The 23,635-nt window shown below is 45.2% G+C and overlaps 1 protein-coding gene across 5 annotated transcripts in view; it reads left to right on the top strand.

The window, feature by feature from the left end:
• Positions 1-23,635, top strand: part of gek (serine/threonine-protein kinase gek) — a 309,659-nt gene that overhangs the window by 228,476 nt on the left and 57,548 nt on the right. For all 5 annotated transcript variants that reach the window (XM_065455026.1, XM_065455025.1, XM_065455029.1 and 2 more), the window contains exons 31-36: positions 4,935-5,007; positions 5,090-5,152; positions 6,953-7,033; positions 8,495-8,658; positions 9,501-9,666; positions 12,951-13,055. In XM_065455026.1, the coding sequence (XP_065311098.1) occupies positions 4,935-5,007; positions 5,090-5,152; positions 6,953-7,033; positions 8,495-8,658; positions 9,501-9,666; positions 12,951-13,055 (652 nt within the window). The remainder of the gene's footprint in view (positions 1-4,934; positions 5,008-5,089; positions 5,153-6,952; positions 7,034-8,494; positions 8,659-9,500; positions 9,667-12,950; positions 13,056-23,635) is intronic.

Below are 23,635 nucleotides of genomic sequence, written 5' to 3'. Positions count from 1 at the left end.
TACATAGAAAGCATTGAGGACAGACGAACAGAATTCATTCATAGCAAGAAGGGGTTAATATTTTACAAGTCTTAATACACATAGATTCATAATGAACTGAAGATATAGATACACAGATTCCTTTTACGGTAAAATTACACAGTACAATACATGAAGACAAATTACAATATACACTGAAAGCTTAGTTAGTGATAAATAATATTGCATTGATTTCATGATAAAAGTGCTTCCCTAATAACACATGCGCTACATTCTTCAATTATTATCTTTTTTTGAATTAATTTGCTTAATAAAACAGGAACAGTGAAGCGAAGCATTTGTCAGCCAAAGTGTGTTCTGCACAATGGAATGATCCAGTGTTGTTGGTGACGAGTAGTGTATGGGACAGTGTATGGTTCTAGTTGAAAAATATCCAAAAAAGCGCGATTGCTATTGAGCAGGGATTCTTTGTATCTTATTGCTAGGTAATACTCGTAATGCTGATGAATTGGGATAATGTTAAACCGCTTAAGTAATTCACCTGTGTGTGCATAGTAGTCAACATTTGCAATGTGCCTGATAGCTTATTTCTGCAGTTTGTATAGTCTGTTAATGTTTGTTGCTGTTTTACTTCCCCATAACAAAAAACAATAACTGACATGCGATAAAAACAAGCTGTTATAAAGTGTTACCTTAACGGAAACTGGAAGCATGGAAAGCAGTCGTGCAAGCATACCTACACATTTGGAAATATTAGTTAACTTCATAATTTGCAGTTCCCATGACATTATGCAATTAAAAAAGAACACTCCTAAAATTTAAATAGTCTCTACAATATCAATTGTCGCACTACCTGAGCGTAAGGCATCGCCTGGAGAACTAATCTGCATCCGCAACTGAAAAATGACAACTTTTGTTTTTGATGCGTTAATGACTAATTAATTTTGCTCCCTCCATGCATTTAGGCTCTCTAATGTAGTGTTGATAAGTGCAGTCAATGCACCCATATTGTTACCAGTGAAGAAAATGCTAGTGTCATCGGCATAGATTACATATTTAGGTTTATCACTAATTTTTACAATATCTTTGATATATAAGTTAAAAAGTAACAGCCCTAAAATGCTACCTTGTGGTACCCCAGTGATTATCGGCTGAAGAGAAGAGAAGTAATTGTTTATTTTTACGATTTGTGATCGGCACTTAAGGTATGATTTCAAGAGTGAAAGTGGGATGCCACGAATATCACACATTTCTAGTTCTTCAATTAAAGTGTAGTGACAGAGACGATCAAAGGCCCTGGAAAAATCTACAAAGATTCCAATGCAGAGTTTCCCGTGTTCAGAAGATTTTAGAATCATTTCTTTTTGGGCTAGTAACGCAGTCTCAGTCGACCTGCCCTTCATGAAATCGTATTGTGATTTTGTTATTATCTGAAATTTGGTGCAAAAGTTTGACTCTTATAAAAATAATTTTTTCAACGCCTTTTGAAAATATCGGTAATATAGAAATGGGTTGGTAGTTGGTAAGGTCATTTTTGTCTCCTTTTTATATAGCACAGTCACAACAGACGTTTGCATTTGTTTTGGAAAACCAGCCTGTCGATAAAGACAGGTTATAAATGTGAGTGAGCACAGGAGCTATAATATGGATTACATGCTTGATCGGAGATATCTGAAAGCCATCTTTGTCACGCGCACTGGTTTTCTTTAGCGCAGAGAACGTTAAGGCTATTTCTTCATTGTCGGTTGGTCCTAAAAGATGCTCTTCATTTTTGCACTCTCTGCACGAGTTACCGTTGGCTGCAATTTTTACGTTGGCTGTAGAACGTTTATGAGAAAATGGTTAAATTTTTCTGCAAGCTCTAGATCTTTAACAATGCGGCCATCTATTTCTATTTCCGTAATGCCTGAGCAAATAGGTGTCCTGTTTAGGATAGCTATGGATAGGATAGCTATGAATGTCTCGTAGGCTGAATATACAGTTAATGAAAGGTAGACTGTACTCCAATCTGTTTGGGAAAGACTTGTGCTAAAAGCAGCTAAGGTAAGAGGTGTGATGTCTTGAACTGTTCTAGTTGGTAACTCCGTGGGCTTTTTGGTAGCACTGTCTGTAATAAAATAAAGTGCTAGGTGGCCGCTCATATTGCAACACAATAAACCTGACTACACATTATCTTTGTTTATGTTGGTAATAAAAACATCAATTAAAGTTGCCGAATTTGGTGTGATACGTATGGGGCAATCTGTTACTATCTCATAACCATTTGACACAACCGTAGCCGCAAACTCAGTTACGAGGGGAGAAGACTCCAGTACATTGACGTTAACGTCGCCACCAAGAATTAGTCTTAAGTTGTTGTCATTTACGTAATTAAATAATTTTTCAAGAACACTGGGGAAGTTATTTACAGATGAATCAGGTGGTCTGTATATGACAGAGCAAACGTAATTTCGGGACGTTAGAGTTAAGCATTCAATGTCAGAATTAATGAAAGAAAATTCTGGTGCTATCTGAGATTCTATGCCATTCTTTATTAAAATGGCAAGGCCACCACCTTTTTTCTTTGTACGGTTAAGGAAGTAAGTGTTATAACTATGTTGCCTGTAAACCTGGTCTTCAAGAGTATACTAAGTCTCCATGATCATTAAAATCTGAAATGTAAAAGAAAAGGTATTAAGAAAAGCAGATAGTTCATCTTTCTTATGTCGTGCTGAAAGAATGTTTAGATGAAAGCAGCACTGTTTGTCGCAAAAGCGATTTGCTACAAGACAATTGACTTCATGAGGTGATATCATTATGGTGAAAGAAAGAATGCACCACAATAGCACACAGCGATTCTAGGCAATCTTTTCAATGTCAAATGCTTCACAAATGTGCAGAACATGTGAGTTTTCATCTTTCCGTGCAAGAATATGCCCATCATTCGTCCGCACAAACTTCCTGTTTCCTTTTTAGCTATTGCCATGCCAAGAAGTTTCTTTAAAACTGGGCATAAGTGTTCATTGATGAACACAGGCGTTTTAGAGAAGTGGCCAAGATCCTTTGTCGAGACATGCATTTTCTTTGCTTTTTGAAGCACCGAATCGCGTTTAGAGTGGCTCTTGAATCGCACTACTATGTTCGGGTTTGAAGTGGCATTTTTTGCAGGTACACGGTGACACTTTTCAACATCATCTTTCGAGATGGGAACATTTAACAGTGCGCCAATCTCATGAAGGGTACTAGGAAGGTCCTCATCAGCAAGTTTGGGTATTCCCTTAATGTCAAGTTTACATTCCCGAGAGTATTGTTCAGAGGCAATGATCCTGTGATCGTGTTGAGACATTTGTTTTCTCAATGCTTCGCACTCAGTTGTCAGCTTTTCTTTGATGCTCCTTAGAGACCTGTTGTCTCTCGCAAGATCAACGTTTTCTCCCTTTAATTATTCGACTTCTTCATTCAAAAAGCTCACACTGTGTTTTAGGTCTCTTATTTCCTTCCGTAGTTCTCTCTCAATTGCAGATTTGAATTCAAGCATTTCCTTTCTCATCTCATAAGCTGGTATTACCACTCTGGGGCTAACAAACCACTCCTTTCATATTCATCCTCCCACTCGAAGCTTGTTAAACGGGCAGTTGTGAACATGTGCTTCACCAACGCCATGAAAAAAATCATGTCCTGTCCTGATACCTGTCAGCCTAAGCGAGCAAGCCAGTCGGCTTTCTGTGGCTGGTTATCCCAAACATGTGCTTGTTTCCGTCATGGAAGGCTTGGTGAAGAAGTGCAAGAAGAACCGCTGTGAACAAACCACCGAAAGGAAAAAGACAGCAATGATTGCATACATGCACGGTATCTCCCATAGGCTGAAGGAGGTGGCCAATAAGGCAAATGTGAAGTTGACATTCTCTGCCCCAGACAAGCTATCATAGTTGTGTAAGTTGACGAACCCTTTTCCTAAACGATCAAGGGGATGTAAAGTGAAGCATAGAAATAAGTTTGGGGAGTGTGCGGGGGGGCAAAACTTGTGGTCGGGTATACATAGGGCAAACTGGCAGATGCCTTAATGAAAAGCTTGCAGAACACAAGCGAAATGTGGCGAAACCAAGAGACGGGAACCTCTCTGAACATTGCCATGATTGTCCCAGCAAAATGTGCAAGCCAATGTTCGACGCCTACACAGTAGACGCCAGAAGCAAAGACCGCTGCATGCGTGCAATATTCGAAGCCTGGCTAATTCGGAAAAAGGCAGCAGTCTGTGTTAGCACACCTTCAGTTAATCTTTCTGACAAGGAAATCGCGTTTCTGGACGGTAATGGCATGCGCATGCGTAGAGTGGGATTTATCTTTCGTATTTTTGTATCTTTCCATGCCTGCTTCACTATATGTCTGCCTCTGTGTTTCAATAAATGTCAGTTGAAAGTTAGTGCTGTCCTGTGTCTCTGTGATGTCCCTGTCCTTTTTAATTGCACTAAAGGCTTTGGCCATTAGGAGTCTACTTGCACTCTCTTTTGTTGTGTGCATTGCAATCACAATGCAATGTTTTCAGCATAGCATACCCTTTAGTAGCCTGACAACAGTTGAAGGCTGAATTCCTTGTACTTGTAGATTCAAATGTTTTATTTGCAATAGTTTGCACAGCTTCACAACTCTAGAACAAATATCTGATTGCTTTCATTCATAATGTAATGCTTTTAAAGATCTTCAATGTCTAAAATATGTGTTGTGTAATATTTTGAGAGAAAAAAATTGGCAGAATGTTACACTCCTGTGACATGGGATGGCCTGCTGCACATGGGGCAATGCATAACCTGTGGAGTTTATACCTGACTGTTGGAAGAACATGCTATAGCAACCATGACCAGATCAAGGACTTGTGGAAGTACATTATTAGATAACTTAGTTAAGTTGGTAACCATTAAATGGGATTCACACCAAGCAGTATTGCCCTGTGACACGGTTTAACACGTTCTGCGCAGGTATTCCAGGCAAAGGAAATCTTAGATAGCACTGTTGTGATTATCAAGAATGCCTTATCAGCAGCTGTGATAGGTGAGTTGTGCTTCTAATAGCAATGCATTGCATTGACGATTAGCAATAAGCACTGAAACCATGTCATAAATGTTTCTTTCAGAAGCTGACAGAGTTGCTCTAGGTACTGAGGAAGGGCTCTACTGTGTGGATTTGGACAGGGAAGGTATGTCCCAGTGAATGCTGGCATAGGTCATGAAAAATTACCTGTCATCTTTCTGGTATGCTTGTTACTGTTCTGTTTGTGCGCTGCAATGGTTTTAAATATTATATTAATTTTTAGGTCAGTAGACATACAGAGAATGTTATCAGCATTATTTTTGTTCAAGTACTGTGGTGTCAGTATTATATGGGGTGTATGGTAAGTTTATATTGGAATGACGTAGCAGTGTGCATGAAGCTATGTGCATGAAAGCAGCTGATGAAAAAAATAGTTTAATAGGACACCACACATATACTACAGTCAGCCCAAGATGTACCAAACTCGACGGTTAAGACATAGTATTGAACAGTAATAACAGCAGCCAAATTTAATAGTGAATTCCAATGGCAGATTCGGAGTGGCCGACGAACTCTGCGCAGGAGCGCTCCACTATGGCGGAGGGCAACCTAATAAAATCTGCGATTGAAACGCACACACTCCTGCCAGAGTAATTAGCAGGGGTGCTAACACACATCCACTTCCGCAAGTGCCCAACATTCCACGCATTTTTCGTCTTTTCGGCTTGAGCTCTCGAGCTCACGTTTTGTTTAGAAGTTTTGTGTTTCTTCGTGCTCTAATGCTCTAATGGAAGTCACACCACATGTAAGTCTGCTTCTCTTGTCCGTTGTGATTTTGCGTCGGAAACATCAGAGATGCAGTGAAGCCCGCGAAATGTTGAGTGGCAACACATTAAAACAGCCTGAAATGCCTTCGAAACTGGATTTTATCAACAAAAGTAAAGGCTGTTAAAATGTGGACTTCCAAAAAAGGAGCTGTTGTTACCTCCTCATCCGAATACTGGTGAACGACATCGGCCACAATACATGCAACTTTCGGTCTCTTGGCTGGTGGCCAAAATGTGATGTCGAAAGCTTGCTTAGAATACACTAGCTTCCAAAGCTTATTTATCACTTGAGTCACCGTGGGTCGATTCGGAACTTGAGCTAGATAAATCATCACTGTCCGTAAGCAGTAAAAGTGCAAGTTGACAATGCGAAGCACCACTCATTGCTTCCGAGAGACCGCGATGTGCGTTCATAGGCACGCGAGCCCTAGCGGTCCATTGCCAGTGGGTGGCCTAACATCACGCTACTTTCGGTCGACTCATCAACTTTTTGTGGAGTACAGAGAGCACTGCTCCATGGAGTGGATCTAGTGGCGGTACTCCTCCCTATCCGCCAGTGAAAAATATGGGAGGCACTTAATCTCCCAGTGAAATAGACTTGCTCTGCAAGGAGCAGAAACCTACTACTGGAAGTGCGCTGAATCTGCCATTGGAATTCATCATTACACCACGCTGAACACAGTTCAACACAAGTCTGGACAAATGTGCCCTGCATTCATTGTAGCAGCTACCACTCTATCACTCTTCATCATCATGGTCTAATGATCAACTAGTAATGTGCTTGTTGCTGACCATAAATAATCTCTAGCTTTTCAAAGAATGTTGCGGCGTTCATCTTGGCTGTCTCTGAAGACTATACTGACAAAAAAATACAACAGTTGAGGAAGCCATTGTTGCAAAATTAGAGCATGAAAAACAAGACAGTAAGGCACAGTCTGTAAGCATGAGTGCTCCCTCTAGCACCCATGCTGTCCTGTCTTGTGTACTTTGTGCTCGTCTGATTTGCCATCCGATGCATTACCCGAGTATTGACCAGATTGTGACCAGCAACAGGTTCATTCGAAGGCTAGGCTATTGTTCCTGATCCATTTGCTTCCTCAGATGTGCATACCTCAACCAACTTTTGTCTGTTTCTTCAGAAATTGCCCGTATTGGTGATGGCAAGAGGATTGCCCAACTTGAATACATTCCAGAGGAACAACTCCTCATTGCTATTGCAGGTATGTGAAACCCATTGTTGCTGCCTCCCCATGCAAATGAAGCTTAAGTGCAAACTACTACTCTTGATTTTTAACAGAAGAACCCTTTATTTTATGACCCATTTCATTTCTCATTCTTTTTGTCCCACCTCATTGGCTCTGATGTGATTCAAATGCTGCTATGCTGCTGTTATCATTAGGATTGGCCGCTTCATGTTGGATATGATACGATAAGAATGGAAAATCAAATGGAACATTATTGAATATGGGCCTTGCCTTGAAACTATTTTGAACAGGATCTCAGTGCAATTCATGAGCAAGTGTAACAAAATTGATGCCAAGCATGCTTGAAAATAGCTTGTAGCGTGCTCTATATGCATAGAGCTCAATCTGTATTGACCCAAGCATGCTTGAAAGTGTGCATGTGGTGAGGTGATGCCAAAATGACCTTTTGCAGTGCTCAACTTGCATTGAGTTTAATCTGAATCGACCCAAGCATAATTTTTCTTGTGCATGTAACGAGTTAGTGCCAAACATGCTTTAAATATAGTTGTAGTTGTGCTTAATGTTCGCTGAGCTGAATCAGCGTAAGGAGCGTGCTAAAGGTAATTTTGGCAACAAACAAAATTACCTTTAGCAGTCTTCTATATGCATTGAGTTCAATCTGCATTGATCCAGGCATCCCAAAGTGAGCACATGGTATGGTGATGCCGAGCATTACTTCAAAATTACTTGTAGAGTGCTCAATATCATCATCATTACCATCATCATCATCATCCTGGTTACGCCCACTGCAGGGTAAAGGCCTCTCCCATACTTCTCCAACTACCCCGGTCATGTACTAATTATGTTGTCCCTGCAAACTTCTTAATTTCATCCGCCCACCTATCTTTCTGCCGCCGCCTGCTACGCTTCCCTTCCCTTGAAATCCAGTCCGTAACCCTTAACGACCGTCGGTTATCTTCCCTCCTCATTACATGTCCTGCCCATGCCCATTTCTTTTTCTTGATTTCTACTAAGATGTCATTAACTCGTGTTTGTTCCCTCACCCAATCTGCTCTTTTCTTATCCCTTAACGTTACACCAATCATTCTTCTTTCCATAGCTCTTTGCGTCATCCTCAATTTAAGTAGAAACCTTTTCGTAAGCCTCCAGGTTTCTGCCCCGTACGTGAGTACTGGTAAGACACAGCTGTTATACACTTTTCTCTTGAGGGATAATGGCAACCTGCTGTTCATGATCTGAGAATGCCTGCCAAACGCACCCCAGCCCATTCTTATTCTTCTGATTATTTAAGTCTCATGATCCAGATTTGTGGTCATTACCTGCCCTAAGCAGATGTATTCCCTTGCCACTTCCAGTCCCTCGCTGCCTAGGCTCAATATGTGTTAAGCTAAATTTGCATCAACCCAAGCATGCACAAAAGTGTGCAATTGACAGGGGTCCAAGTCATCCTTGGATGTGGCCATGTTTCTCATGCAGGCAAGCAACGGCATCTGCGCTTGATTCCTGTAGGCGCACTTGATGGGCACGACGTGGACTGGATCAAAGTGGCCGACACGAAGGGCTGCACCACCTTCTGCACTACCCACATGGACCATGGTGGCACACCCACCTATTACTTTTGTGTCGCCGTCAAAAAACAGGTTCTCACAGCATTCTGCATTTGGTTATTTGACAGTGTTCTAGAAGTATTTAACAACAGGAACAGTACCATTTGCAAGGAGCAGTACTGATGCCACAAAAGCACTTGCTGCCACATGCACTTCTGTTGTAAAGCAGGTTTTGCCATCTCCTGCTGTCCTGAGATCTCTAAATATTTATTTCCTTACATAAACACAGTGTCACGTCGTTTCGTGTCGATGCACAATGCTAAACATGGTCTGGAAAAAAAAAGAACAGCTGAATTACTGAAAAACTGCTCCCCGGGCTTTTTTGGCCAAGTTCCAGATTTTTACTTCAGCCACAACTGACCATGGTGCCAAAAGCCTGCCAAAAAATGACTATTACCATTGCAACAGAGGAGCCGAGCATACAATGCTCCAGAACTACTTGTCGTTAGGCTTAGAAGCTTTGAAGATTGAGCTGTGATGTTCAGAAAAGCAGGCACAATATGTTTAGCTCGTGGATTGGAAGAGATGTGCTCAAGTAATAGTCTCGAGTATTGATTGATTGGTTATCAAAGAAAAGAACACTGTAAAAACTGTGGTTACCTTTACCCGATGCTAGTATAGCTCTTGGTTCCAAAAACATTGCCATATTCCTTGGCCGCAACTCCTAAATGATATTGTGACCCTCAGTGTCATCCAATTCTAAAGCACCAGCTTTGGACTTTTGTTTTACCTCTTTATATGTCTGTAAAACTAGTGTTGTCCATTAACAGTGTGAGAACATGAGGAGCCTCAACCCTGAGCCAATGTTTAGACGAGTGCGCTTGCCTTAATGGATTACTATGTCATGCCCTTATACTGTCAATAACTGCCTTCAGGTCCTAGTTCATCAGGTGAATCGAACGAAGAGCCGTCACGGCGGCCGACAGGTCATCAGTGTTCCCGGCGTGGCCCAATGTCTGGACGTCTGGCAGGACCGACTCTGCGTTGGCCTCCCCTCCCTCTTCTACCTGTACAATCTACAGGGCACCACAGAGCCCGTCTGTGAGTGGAACCATCAGTTAACTTCTGTAGCCTGTCTTATTTGTTAGAGTTGTTTGAATGTCATACTCTCTAAATTTATTCTAATTTAGTTATTTATTTACTTATTTTACCCTCAGGGTCAACAGACATTATAGAGGGAAGTGATTAATAATGATACAGAATAGGATAATGAATTTAAAGAATGTATAAAAGTATTGCTAATTATACAGTTAAACCTCAATGTAACAAACTTCAATATAACGAAATTATCGATAGGACCATAACTACTCATATCCTCTTGTCCACACAACACCATGTATTTAGAACCCCAATATAACGAAGTATGTTTACATGCGATTTCAATATAACGAAATTTCACTTCCGCCACAAAGGAATGCCGAGACAATAAATGGAAACTTCCAGGACGCATTTGGTCAAATGAGTGAAATACAAGCAGCTGCTTACAATCGCACCTCTCCAATCGCGCGCAGCACCACAAGAGCCACCGCGTAAGCGGAGCCTCGCTATGTTCCTTATAAAGTCCAAGTTCGATAAGATCCTGCACTGTGTGCTTTAAGTGCCAGTGTAAGTGTGCGAAGGTGAAACAAGATAGATGATCGCTTTACGAGTGCCGCCTTCCCGCACGAGTAAAGGCTAAGAGGGGGAGGGGAGCGAGCTTGGGGTAACGCGATCAAGCGCGCTCCAGGGGCAGTGCCGTGAGTGGGGAGGATAACTTGGCGGACTTTGAGATTTATGCCGTGCACTCCACCTTGGCTGTGCATGGCTGTAAGCGCGACTGAGCGCATACGCAGCCGTCGACGCTGCTTTAGAGGTAATCTGCCGCGTGTGCAAAAAGTGGGTGGGCCAAGATGGTGTGGCATCATGTAAGCTGTCTTTCCACGAGTTTAGTATTGGAGGTTGCATATTTACTCTCAGGTTTCGGTGACCCACTGGAGTGATATGCAGATGAAGCATTCGCTCCCCTTTGCTCGCACTATTCATGATAACGTCGCCCCAGTGCAGTCTATGCTATCAGACGCGGGGGCGGAGTACACGCAATAGCGTGGCCGGCTTCCCTTAATTTGTATTGCTGTTGTGAAGATATCGTTCGCGTACGTGGCATGGAACTGTATCATTCGTTGCCGACTCCCAAATTCGTCAAACTGAATTGCTTTCTCATTCAAACTTGCTTTTCTTGATTGCCCGATAACTCAGAAAATTTTGCAGCCCCTTTCCTTGTAAGAAAAATCGATCGGCAATTGTACATATTTGCATAAAAATCGGAATTTGAATACAACAAAATTTTGGTATAACGAAGGAAATTGCCGATTTTACCTACTTTGTTATATCAAGGTTTAACTGTACAACATTAGCTAGAACAAAACAAGGGCCCAATAGAGAATGTCACAAAAATATTGCCTAACAATGAAATATTAGCTAAAAAAGAAACAGAAGCGTGACAAAGAAATGTTACAAAATATTGGTTAATGCATTCACAAATTTGTCATGGTTTGGGATTGTTACTGTGTGGCTAGACAGTTCCAATCATTAGACGTTCGTGGTACGTAAGTGTGCAGAAATGAATTGGTCCTACATACCTGAATGCCAACCCTTTGGGCATGGTCTACATGACGTGAAATATAATAGGGAGAAAGGACAAGCAGATCACACAGGCAAGGATAATGATATAGTTTGTTAAAGAGGCTTAGGCGGAGCATCATATGGCATTAAGCAACGGAAGGTAGTTGGTTAGCTTTCATTAATGCCATGCTTGCAGTTCTGCTGCGTTTATTTAGACACTATAAAACGAACCGAGTTATTTTGTACCATTTATAAAGATTATATCAAGTTAGTTTGATACGGATCCCAAATTTGCACTGCATATTCAAGTTTGGTGCGGATGAGTAATTTGTATAACGTTAATTTAGACAGGTGAAGGTGAATGCAAATCTTTCAAAAAGTCTTGCTTTCAGTCATCAATGTATACCAACTTGTCCACACCTCTAGCCTTCTGAAGTTCTTGCTTCCAATACTGAATCAAACAATAACTACCTTTTTTTTTTTATTGAGATAACAATAAATAGAGGAGTCTTGGCACTGCATGCTGGCAATAGCTGCTCCTTCTCGTGCAATTTCAAAAATAATTAGGAACTTATGTATGCATTGTAGTAATGGACAGTGAAGCCAAGGTAGGCATAAGGGAATTATCTGTACTTTTTAAATTGATAAAGTCGAAATAATAAGGAATAGAGAAATAAAAGTGGAATTGGTCTTTTCTTCCACTTTCACGGTTTATGTAATTGTATCCTTTGCTTTGAACTTGTGAGCATTGCAGATGCCTAAATTTGGCTTCAATGGAAGGCACGCCTCGTTCGAGGTGGCTGAAACACGTTTTGCATGTGCTTCTCTGTTTTCATTGTATATTGTGAACCCCACAACTAAATGAACATTCTGTGAGGAAACAAATGGACTGCGTGGAATTCAAGACAAGTACGTAGACAAGGACATAATCACAAGCAGTGCGACTAATGACATACATTGACGAGCGACAAAGAATAAAGTTAGTCGAAAGTTAGCGCTTGTCCGTGTCTCTTACTACCTTGTCTTGAATTTCTAGCAGTCCATTTATTTCCTCACAGTATGAACTAACTCGCCCAACAACCAGTCTTATTGAAACAAACATTCTAAGAATTTTCAAGAAAGAGCTAGAGAGCAGCGCTGCCCATTTACCTTTGCATCTGTCTTTCTTGCCTAATGTGATGGCCACAATGACCTGCTCTTGCTGCAAATTGTGCCTCTATACTGCTTTTGTTGGCCCCTCCAACAGATACAAATGAAAGGGCCAAATCCATTAAGCCTTAAGATAAGAAATCTTTAGCCTTTCTGTGGACATATTAAATTTACGCAGCACCGAAGACACAGATCTGTGCAGGAATGCTGGTGGTGCCACCGTGTGACACTGACATGACTAGGGTACAGAAAACTGTAATTGCAGTGACCACATTCTACCCATATACTGGTGCTAGGGCATTGGCAGTGGTTATCATCAGTGCAAAGGGTATGCATCCCCCCTCTCCCTTTTCTGCAAGCACAATGACAAGCACAAAACCTTCTAACATGTTGAGGGTGAATAACGCATCACAACATGGCACTACCAACACTGCTGCTTAGGTCTGTGAACTGGCACTCTGCAATTCTGTAAACTGTGATACATTTATTAGCAGATGATTTAAAACTCTGTTGGGGATATATCTGCAGTATTCTACAGTCATTTTGTCATCTGCTGTTTACGTCACAACTTGCAGGTTTAGTCCAGCCTGACAACAACCTGTCTTTCCTCCACCACAATCCCATGGATGCCTTTATGGCTGTGGAACTCCCGAACAATGAATACCTGCTGGTGTTTAGTCGTAAGTAATGGCACTTCTACTTTCAAAAAGGGGCAATGACTTTAGCTATACTGCTAAGTTACACTACTGTAACGTCAAAAACGCCAGTCTTACTGTAGACAGAGGCTTGTGTAAGCCAGAAAAGAAGCAAAAAAATGACAGACAGGTGGTGATGTAGCCTTGTATTTCCAGCATTAGCTGCTCGTCACATCATGTATTTAGCTACATCTAGTTGAAGCTGCTTAATAGCTTATCGATAAATGGGGGTTGCATTCTATTGTAGTGGAATCAATGACTCGGGTAGTTTTAGAAGCCTTAATGCAGGGAAGCTGCCCATACAGCATGACATCATACCAAAGTACTGGTGCTGTGGTTTAAACATAAATTCAAGGAGTGAAAGCGTAGACTGTTTTTTTCACCGATGATCAACCTTTTCCCAACTAATAAATGAAAATATTGCCTTGAAAGGAACTGATGCAGTGTTGCTCTTTGACGTTATTTCAGTGTCAATTTAAGGATAGTAAATTTGGAAGAACACTTAATTAGTTAAGACTGACCAAATATCCTTTCAACACTCTAATTTTCATTAATTTCACGGTAAGAGGTTGGTTAGCAGAATAGAAAATGAAGATCAGACTTCAATTTTTTTCAAGTTCATACTGAAGCCACAGTACCAGCTCATCAGTGTGACATTGTGAATTTCAGTGTGCCTTCTTGTATTTAGGCCTTTGTGGGGCAGTAAAGGCTCTTAAAACTTGCCAAGTACAGTCTTCAGCTACTTTAGAATACAATGTGGTCCATCTTTACCGTTAAAAAATTAACGAGGCTTAGGCAAATACTCTCAAAATCCATGACATCATGGTGATCTGGTTCGGGAACTTCAAAGTGATGGCAAGGTAAATATACCTGGTAGCGCAGCTTCCGTAGAAGCCTATACATTTAAAACATGGCAGTTCTTCGGCAGTTCATGGAGCTTAGTGCCATCTGTGTGACGAGAGAACACTTCTGGCAAAACAAAAATTAATGCGATGTCATATCCAATAAAAACAGAAGTGAAATCATTTTGTTCTCAAAGGCGTGAAATGTGTTTTGGTGGCCTGCCATTAAGCTATATCTTGAAATGCGCCGCCATTCAACTATATGGGCGTTTCGAGCTTTCAGCGCGGAAACCGGTGCAGCAGACGGTCAGCTGCACGGGAGTCGAAATCACACCCCTGCACAAAACACACCTTCTTTGGAGGCCAACGAAAGCTGTGGGTGTAGAGTGCTAGTCCCATCGCCAGACACCAAGCCTGTCAGCCATCGCAGCAGCATGAAAACAGCTAAAGTAAACAATTATCTGATGGTCATAACTGACTACTTTGGATTGAACAGGTTAAGAAACTGTGAAATTACCCATGCCACTAAATTCAGACACACATTGACAAGCAAAACAACACGTGTGAAGGGGGTGTATTGTAACCAAAATAACTTTACGAGCATGCCTTTCTGTGGGCTTCAAGAGCTGTATTGCATTGAATCATCGGCCCCACTTATGATAGTCACTGAAAAAAAGGTATTTATTGGTTATCCTTGTTGTACTTTCCTCTCCCGCCACACTCTATAAGATTGATTATTTTTGTCGAATGAATAAGCTGTGTCTTATTTTAAATAAAAAGTTAATAAAAAAATGCAGCCGTTTTCCGTCAACCACGTCAAGTAACCTTGGAAGCAGTCACGTGGTGTGCGCCGCTTGCGCGCGGGGGATCATGGGTTTTATTGAGTAGTCGTACCACCGTATTTCGCACGTGTGAACGTTATTGTGCGTGTACGATTCTGTTCTTTGTTTCGTTGCGCTGTGCGCACGACGCGTTGACTGCGATTTTCTTTTTTTGTTGTGTGTGTGGTGTGTTGTCAACGGACGACGACGATGTCCTGCCCCAGCAATGTAAGTCTCTGACGCTGGAGAAAAAAGTCGCGTTAATCAAGGAAGTGGAGAAAGCGGGAAGATCCAAAACGAGCATCGCCAAAGAATTTGGCATCCCCTTGTCGACGCTATCGACAGTTTTAAAAAATCGGCAGAAGATCTTTGATGGCTTCGAGCAAAGTTTTTCCAGCAAGCGGAAGCGGATTCGGGCCTCGAAATTCCCGGACGTCGAAGCAGCACTCATGCTGTGGCTCCGGAATGTCAGGGCAGCCAACCTTCCCGTGACAACCCAAATGATGATGGAGAAGGCAGACGCTTTGGCGTTGCAGATGGGCCACAGAGACTTCAGTTGCAGCAATGGCTGGTTTGAACGATTTAAAAAAAGAAATAACGTAGCCTCGAAGCCTATCCACGGCGAAAGCGGCACTGTTGATGAAGGGGCTGCAGACACCTGGCGCAACCACCGCCTCGCTGAGCTGCAAAAGGCTTACGCGGACAAGTACATTTTCAACCTCGACGAAGCAGCACTGTTCTATAAGATGCTGCCTAGCCGCACATACACGCCGAAGGGAGAAGTGTGCTCAGACGCTAAGCAGCACAAAGACCGAGTGACGATACTTTTCGGAGCCAACTCCACCGGCGATGAAAAACTGCCGCTGCTTGTTATCGGTAAGTCGCTCAATCCAAGGTGCTTCCGAAATGCATGGCTCCCGAGAGATGCGACTTACCGCGCCAATAAAACGGCCTGCATGACTGCAGTGTTCTTTGAAGAGTATGTACGTGCTCTTGACCGCAAAATGGCAAGGGACGGCCGGAAAGTGTTGTTGGTTGTGGACAACTGCCCCGGCCACGGAAAAATCAACAACGTGGAGGCGGTCACGCTGGAGTTCCTGCCTGCTAATATGACGTCCGTGCTCCAGCCGATGGTCCAAGGAGTCATTGAGGTTGCTCACAAGTTTTACAGGAAGAGTCTCCTGCACCGCATTTTGTGCTCTTACGACAGTGGTAAGAAGTATGAAATAGATTTGCTGGGTGCAGTCCACCTGATCGCCGAAGCCTGGCGACAAGTGCGTCCATTGACGATTGCCAATTGTTTCGCGCAAGCAGGATTTTCGCGCGCCGAGAAATCGCTCGAGCCAGACACTGACGTGTTCAGTGATTGCGATGAACTTTGTGACGAAATCCGCAAAGCTGCCGGCTGCGCCAGCGATGCCGAAGACAGCGAAATCACTTTTGAAGAGTACGCGCTCTACGAGTCGGACGTGCCCGTTACCGGAATGTTGTCCGATGCCGACATTGTTGAAATAGCAGTGAACAACGGTGATCACACTGACGAAGAACCACCTAGAGAAGTGCCGACAACTGTAGAAACAAGGAACTTGCTACGTTTGCTCCGCAACAAAGTTGAATGCAGCGGCGGTGAATAACGGCTCATGCGGTGCGTTCAGCAGCTCGAGGACGCTTTTCTCGTGCCGAATGCCAATGCCAAGCAGGCAAGCATCACCCAGTTCTTTCCAAAACAATAAAATTAAGTTTTTCCTGGGAATTCTGCGTTTATTGCAAAAGCTCCCCTCGTGCTGTGGAGCGTTTGTTAGCAGTGCTGGTTGTCACTGGTTTTTTCAGTGACCCGGTCACTGAAATTTTTGGCATTTTGCTCAACTCGAAACTCTGCTTATCTCGAAATTTTTCCCGGATTTTACAACTTCGAGTTAACGAGGGTTTACTGTTCAGTGTAGAGACCCATAGAGTGCCACATGTCACATGTGCGCAATGTTTGATGCCGCCCAAGCAAGCGTTTCACTTCATTTTCGAAACAAAAGGAGCACCGAGAGTGCCATGAATGGGCCGCCCCGGCTGATGCAGTAGTGGACTTTGTCACTGTGAGCACTCCCTGACGTTGGCCCGGTGCCGAGATCACGCACACAACGTCCGAAATGGTACAATTCGCAGAACGGCGCCACATCGGCCGGGTTCGCCTCTGTCAGTGAGGTTTGTCCAGGTCAACACGACTGATAAAAATGATAACATGGCGTGGACAGACAGAACAACAAAAGCAGCGCATATTACGTTAGCCGTCTATATGCACACAGATTGCGTTGGATTGCAGTGGCAAACTTCGTGCTGCTTCAAACAGCCATCAATCTAACCCGCACGCGTGGTCTCGGTACTGATCACTGATGAGCCATCCATATGAACATATTGTAACGATGTTAGTAAAACAAGGATATTTATTCAAGGCGAACTTGTGCCCACAAGTAAAAGTCACTGAGGTCGTGCAGAAATCCGCGGCAGTCGCGTTCTCAAGCTGGGCTCGAACCGTCTTCCTCTTCTCCTCGCGTGACACCTCGTGCGCGTGGCGCGTGCGAGCCGGGTCCAACTGGCTGCCCGTGCCACGAAGATCGCTGCCTGTTGTTGCTGAACAGCGCCACTGTACGGCGTGCACAGTGCCCAATGCAAAGGGCGCGCAACTTGAATGTCACCAAGTTTGTCGTGGCATTATCCCCCTCCTTACCGCATCGGCCCGATGCGTGAGAGGAAGTAGGGGTTCCTGTGGGCGCTCACTTTTTTGTTGTTGTTGCTGTTGTTCATGACCTCTCCTGGTAGGGTTTCATGCGGACAACATGTACAACTTCCGTGGAGTTGCGCCGTCTTGGGCTCTCGTGTCCAGCAGATTTCACTTCGTAAGTGACGTCGCTTATAGGACGAAGTATTTCGTAAGGGCCGAAGTATCTGCACAGAAGCTTTTCAGACAGTCCACGGTGTCGCACTGGGGTCCATACCCACACCTTGTCACCGGGCTGGTAATGAGCTTCACGACGGCGCTGGTTGTACCGGCTGGAGTCGATGCGTTGTTGGCGGCGTATTCAGTACCTTGCCAGCTGTCGTGCCTCCTCGGCTCGTTGCAAGAAATCATCCAGGTCAGATGAGTTATGGGTTTCTTCATCTAACGGCAACATAGCATCCAAAGTTGTGGATACTACTCGGCCGAATACAAGTTCAAACGGGGTGACTCGTGTTGTTTCCTGAACGGCCGTATTATATGCGAAGGTGATGTATGGCAAAATTTCGTCCCACAGCCTATGTTCAACGTCGACATACATCGACAGCATGTCGGTCAGTGTTCTGTTAAGGCGTTCAGTTAAACCGTGTTTCTGAGGGTGGTACGCCGTAGTTTTCCTATGATCAGTATGTGTCATTCGCAACAAACATTTCATTAGGTCCGCAGTAAAGGCCATTCCACGATCGGTAATAACAACTGTGGGAGCGCCATGCCTGAGTACGATATTGTGGACAAAGAATTTTGCGACTTCGCCAGCCGTTGCATTGTACAGGGAATCAGTTTCTGCGTAACGGGTCAGATAGTCCGTGGCCACAACTATCCACTTTTTGCCTAAAGATGATGTTGGGAAGGGTCCAAGGAGGTCCATACCGACTTGTTGGAATGGGGCTTTTGGTGGCTCTATTGGCTGGAGGAGGCCGGCCGGTTTTACGGATGGAGTCTTGCGCCTTTGACACTCGCGACAAGTCTTGACGTAGTGCTGCACTGATGCTAATAACTTGGGCCAGTAGTATTTCAGACGAATCCTGGCGACTGTACGGCTCACGCCCATGTGTCCAGACGTCGGCTCATCGTGACAGGCATGCAAAATTTCTTCTCGCATAGATGCGGGTACGACAAGTAAAAACTTTGTCTCGCTGTTCTCGAAGTTTCGCTTGTAGAGTACACTTCCTCGCAGACAGAACGAGGATAGCCCCCTAGAGAAAATACGCGGCAGTTGAACGTCGAGTCCCTCCAGGCGCTGTATAAGTGGAAGCAATTCCGGGTCATCTCGTTGCTGTTGAGCAATTTGTGACGCGTCAACAATGCCAAGGAACGGGAAATCCTCTTCTTCTGGCACAGTTGTCTCGACGGGTGCGCGTGACAAGCAGTCGGCATCGCTGTGTTTCCTCCCGGATCGGTATACGACAGTAATGTCATACTCTTGAAGCCTGAGGCTCCATCTTGCTAGTCATCCGGATGGATCCTTGAGATTCGCCAGCCAGCAAAGCGAATGGTGATCGCTGACTGCTCGGAATGGTCTACCATAGAGGTAGGGCCGAAATTTACATATTGCCCAAATGACTGCAAGGCACTCTTTCTCGGTTGCGGAGTAGTTGGCCTCTGCTTTCGAGAGCTTACGGCTGGCATAAGCAATTACTTTCTCCTGGCCGTTATTCCACTGCACTAGTATGGCACCGAGGCCGACGTTACTCGCATCGGTATGAACTTCAGTGTCGGCTGTCTCATCAAAATGGGCAAGGATTGGAGAAGCTTGCAGGCGTTTCCTTAACTCGTCAAAGGCGTCTTGTTGTTCGCTTGTCCACATGAAAGGTTGATCTTCTCTTGTCAGTATTGTAAGGGGCTCAGCAATGTTTGAAAAGTTTTCCACAAATCTTCTGTAGTATGCGCATAAACCCAAGAAACGTCGCACTGACTTTTTGTCCGTGGGTGTCGGGAACCTTGCAACAGCTGCTGTCTTTTCGGGATCTGGCCGAACGCCTTCAGCACTGATGACGTGTCCGAGAAACCGAAGTTCATCGAAGCCGAATTGACATTTTTCCGGCTTAATTGTCAAGTCTGCTGCGCGAATAGCTTCTCACACTAGTCGCAGGCGCTCTAGATGTTGGTCAAATGTGGTGGAAAATACGACCACATCATCCAAATACACTAAGCATGACTGCCATTTCAATCCTGCAAGCACAGAGTCCATCATTCGCTGGAAAGTTGCCGGTGCGGAACAGAGGCCGAATGGAAGTGCTTTAAATTCGTAGAGGCCATCAGGGGTTACGAATGCTGTCTTTTCACGGTCCCGTTCATCCACCTCTATTTGCCAATATCCACTCTTGAGATCCAGGGAGGAGAAAAACTTTGCACATCGGAGCCGATCTAACGTATCGTCGATACGCGGAAGGGGGTACACATCCCGCTTGGTTACGCTGTTCAGTTTACGGTAGTCGACGCAGAATCGAAGCGTGTTATCTTTTTTCTTAACCAGCACTACCGGAGACGCCCATGGACTGCTGGAAGGCTGAATAACGTCATCTGAAAGCATCTCCTCTACTTGCTTCTTGATGATCTCCCTTTCTTTTGGTGACACTCGATACGGGTGCTGGCATACCGGTCTTGTGGCGTCCTCTGTTATGATTCTGTGCTTCGTAACAGACGTGCGCCGTACCTTCGAGGATGTGGAGAAGCAGTCAGAAAAATCCTTTATCAGGGCATATATCTGTTTCTTTTGGGCTTCAGGGAGTCTCGGGTTGACGGTAATTGATCTGTCGACACTGCAGGTTCCTGGTAGGGCAGTTGACGTAGTTAGGCTGCATAATTCGGTCGCTTCACAGAACTCGTGGAAATAGGCAATAGCTGTTCCTTGTGCGATGTGTTGGAATTCATTACCGAAATTCGTAAGTGCGACATTTGCACGGCCATCGCTTAACTGAACAAGGCCCCGAGCCACACAAATGCCTTTGTTGAAAAGGAGCTCTATGTTTCCATCTGCTATGCCTTCGCGGTCAGAAAATCTTTCATTCTCCACAAGAACCATTATACTGCAGCGTGGCGGCACAGTTACGTCATCGTCAACGACGCGCAGTGCAGTGAGACGTCGCTCCTCCGATACTTCCACAGGTATAGCTTGTTTTGTCGAGAAAGATACACTGGACCTACGTAGGTTAATTATGGCGCCGTTAGCTTGTAGAAAATCCATTCCCAATATAAGTTCCCGTGAACATTCTGGCAGTACAATAAAGTCAGAAACGTATGTGAAGCCTTTTATCGTAAGTCTTGCGGTGCATCGGCCAAGGGGCGTGATAAGATGGCCGCCTGCCGTGCGTATCTGCGGGCCAGTCCACTTCGTCACAACTTTTTTAAGGTGCTTCGCCATCTCGAAGCTTACTACTGAATAATCAGTGCCGGTGTCGACTAAGGCATTCAGCTCGCATCCGTCTATTATCAACCGCAAATCTGACGTAATCGTTTCGTTCCTGCACCTGTAGACTGGAATTATCTCGTCACCGCACTGGAATCGCGTTGGAGGATCTTCGAAACTCTGGTTATCAGCGGCCTCACCTCCACAGGTCGCTTGCTTCAGTTTTCCTGGTGCGGGCTTGGTGAACGACGCTTAGGCAATCTTGGAGACGCGCGTGGGCTAGGCGATCGGTAGCGCATGGGCGACGGTGCCCGTGGTTGATGTTGGCGAGGAGTAACGGGGCTTTGGCGCGTCGACAAGTATTCTTCGATCTCCGCTGGCCGTTCACCGTTTCGGGGGCATGGTGCGCTTAAGGGAAAACCCCTTAACCCAACTTGACGGTACGGGCGGAACCTATACAGGTGACCCGCTTCTCCGCAGTGGAAACACAGAGGCCTGCACTCGTGGTCACGCCAGACGTCACTTTTGCGGGGCCTTTGTTCCTCGAAACGAGGTGCACTGCGTGCTAAAGGCTGATAGGCAGCCGGTGGTTCCAGTAGACGAGGTGCACTGCGTACTGTCGACGGGTAGGGAACGGTCGTCGCAACTGCTCCACTACTGTGTACCGCGGGTTGCCTGAGTACGTCGGCGTACGTTGGGGTGCGCCGCGTCGGCTGTGGCTCACGCTCTGGATCCCGTATGACGTTCCTGAGTCCGTCCCAGACAACGTCGACAATAGATAGCGCAGCTGGAGCCTGAGGTATCTGCAACTTGTTGAGCTCTTCCCTGATCACTGACCGGACAAGCTCCCGCAGGGCTTCCAGGTCGTTTGGCAGGCCTCCAGGGAAGACATGGACGGATGCGCAGCTTGCCTCACGGTTGTATTGCCGAGCCCGCTGTTCCAGTGTTTTTTCGATGGTCGTTGCTTCACATCTGAACTCGGCGACCGTGCGCGGTGGGTTGCGGACGAGAACTGCGAAGAGTTCCTGCTTTACTCCACGCATGAGATGGCGCAGCTTCTTATCTTCACTCATGGTGGGATCAGCACGCTTGAACAGGCGGGACATGTCCTCGATGTACATCGCCACGTTCTCGTTTGTGAGCTGGTTCCTGGCTTGAAGTGCGATTTCCGCCTTTTCTTTACGATCCGTGCTCGCGTACGTTGCTAGCAGTTGTCGTCGAAATTCCTGCCAAGAGGTCAAACAGGGTTCGTGGTTTTCATACCACGTTTTTGCGAAGTCTTCCAACGCGAAATATACGTTACGGAGCTTCTGTCTTTCATTCCATTCATTAAAGCTCGCCACTCTCTCGAACAGTTCCAACCAATCTTCCACGTCTTCGAACGAGTCACCATGGAATGTTGGCGGCTTGCGAGGTTGGCTTACGATTAGCTGTGCCGGTGTTACCTGGGTAGTCATTGTGGCGGCGTCCGTTGTGGGAGTTTCTCTTGGCAAGAAGAGAAGAGGGCCGAATTCGGGCGAGTCACCTCGAAGACGGCGGCTGGTCCGCTGGTGTACAGGTGTCAGTTCCACGGGACGGACTCACGGGTTGTCGGGGCTACGCTGACTTTCGTTCGTGGGGCTTCGACTCATACCCCGCACCTCCACCAGAAATGTAACGATGTTAGTAAAACGAGGATATTTATTCAAGGCGAACTTGTGCCCACAAGTAAAAGTCACTGAGGTCGTGCAGAAATCCGCGGCAGTCGCGTTCTCAAGCTGGGCTCGAACCGTCTTCCTCTTCTCCTCGCGTGACGCCTCGTGCGCGTGGCGCGTGCGAGCCGGGTCCAACTGGCTGCCCGTGCCACGAAGATCGCTGCCTGTTGTTGCTGAACAGCGCCACTGTACGGCGTGCACAGTGCCCAATGCAAAGGGCGCGCAACTTGAATGTCACCAAGTTTGTCGTGGCAATATTAGTGGCAAGCACTCCGTGACAGCTTGCGGACCCGATACCACATAGGCCAACGATGAATGTTCGTCACAGACTGCCTAGGCCATTAGGCCTAATCAGCGCTGCTTCCTCGGGTGACATCATCTGCAACTAAAGCTATGGTTTGGTGCCGAATCAGCTTAGATCTATTTGCAGCAGCTGTATGACGCTCTGAAGAGTCAACAAACGGCCTCGAAAACGACGTTGAGTGCACGCAATAGCAACAAAGTTATTCATGGCTGCCATCTTTGCAACACACTGTACGGCGGCCTCTTGTTCACAGCGCCATTCATAGATGCACATCAGTCTATTTTTGTAGCTTAGAGCAACCCATCACAAGACTATAGCTTTTGATTTAGATGGCGGATGCGAAAGTGTCATGGCCAGTTGCAAGCATTTGCGCAGATGGCGGATAAGTGCGGGGGAAGGGGGGCAGTGAGCGAGCATCGCGCAAACTTGCCGGGAGCCTCGAAATTCCAGAATCCTTGACAGATGGCAAAAACGGTGCGGACAGCTCCTGTGGAGGACGTGTGGAGGGGTGATCAATTAAGTCACTTGATGCACGGTCATTTCGTCTGTCGTCCAGGTTGGCCTTAATGTAGCGACCGAGGTTATGTCCCCTACGACAATGTGTGAGTCAGCGAGCAAAAGGCCTGAGAACCGTTTGGACCAATGGCAGGAGCTGAAAAACTTTTTTTTTTTGTTCTTCTTCTGACCTCGCAGCTTGCTGCTCGAGCCATGAGACACACGCGCCGGAGCGTGCAATATGTAAAAGGTGGCCAAAAAAGGTGACTGTGGCTGCTAGAAGGCTCTCCCCT

This window comes from Dermacentor albipictus, chromosome 7, assembly GCF_038994185.2.
Source record: "Dermacentor albipictus isolate Rhodes 1998 colony chromosome 7, USDA_Dalb.pri_finalv2, whole genome shotgun sequence".
Classification (NCBI taxonomy): domain Eukaryota; kingdom Metazoa; phylum Arthropoda; class Arachnida; order Ixodida; family Ixodidae; genus Dermacentor; species Dermacentor albipictus.
The sequence above is the reverse complement of the archived record's forward strand: the minus strand, read 5'-3'. Positions and strand labels throughout refer to the sequence as shown.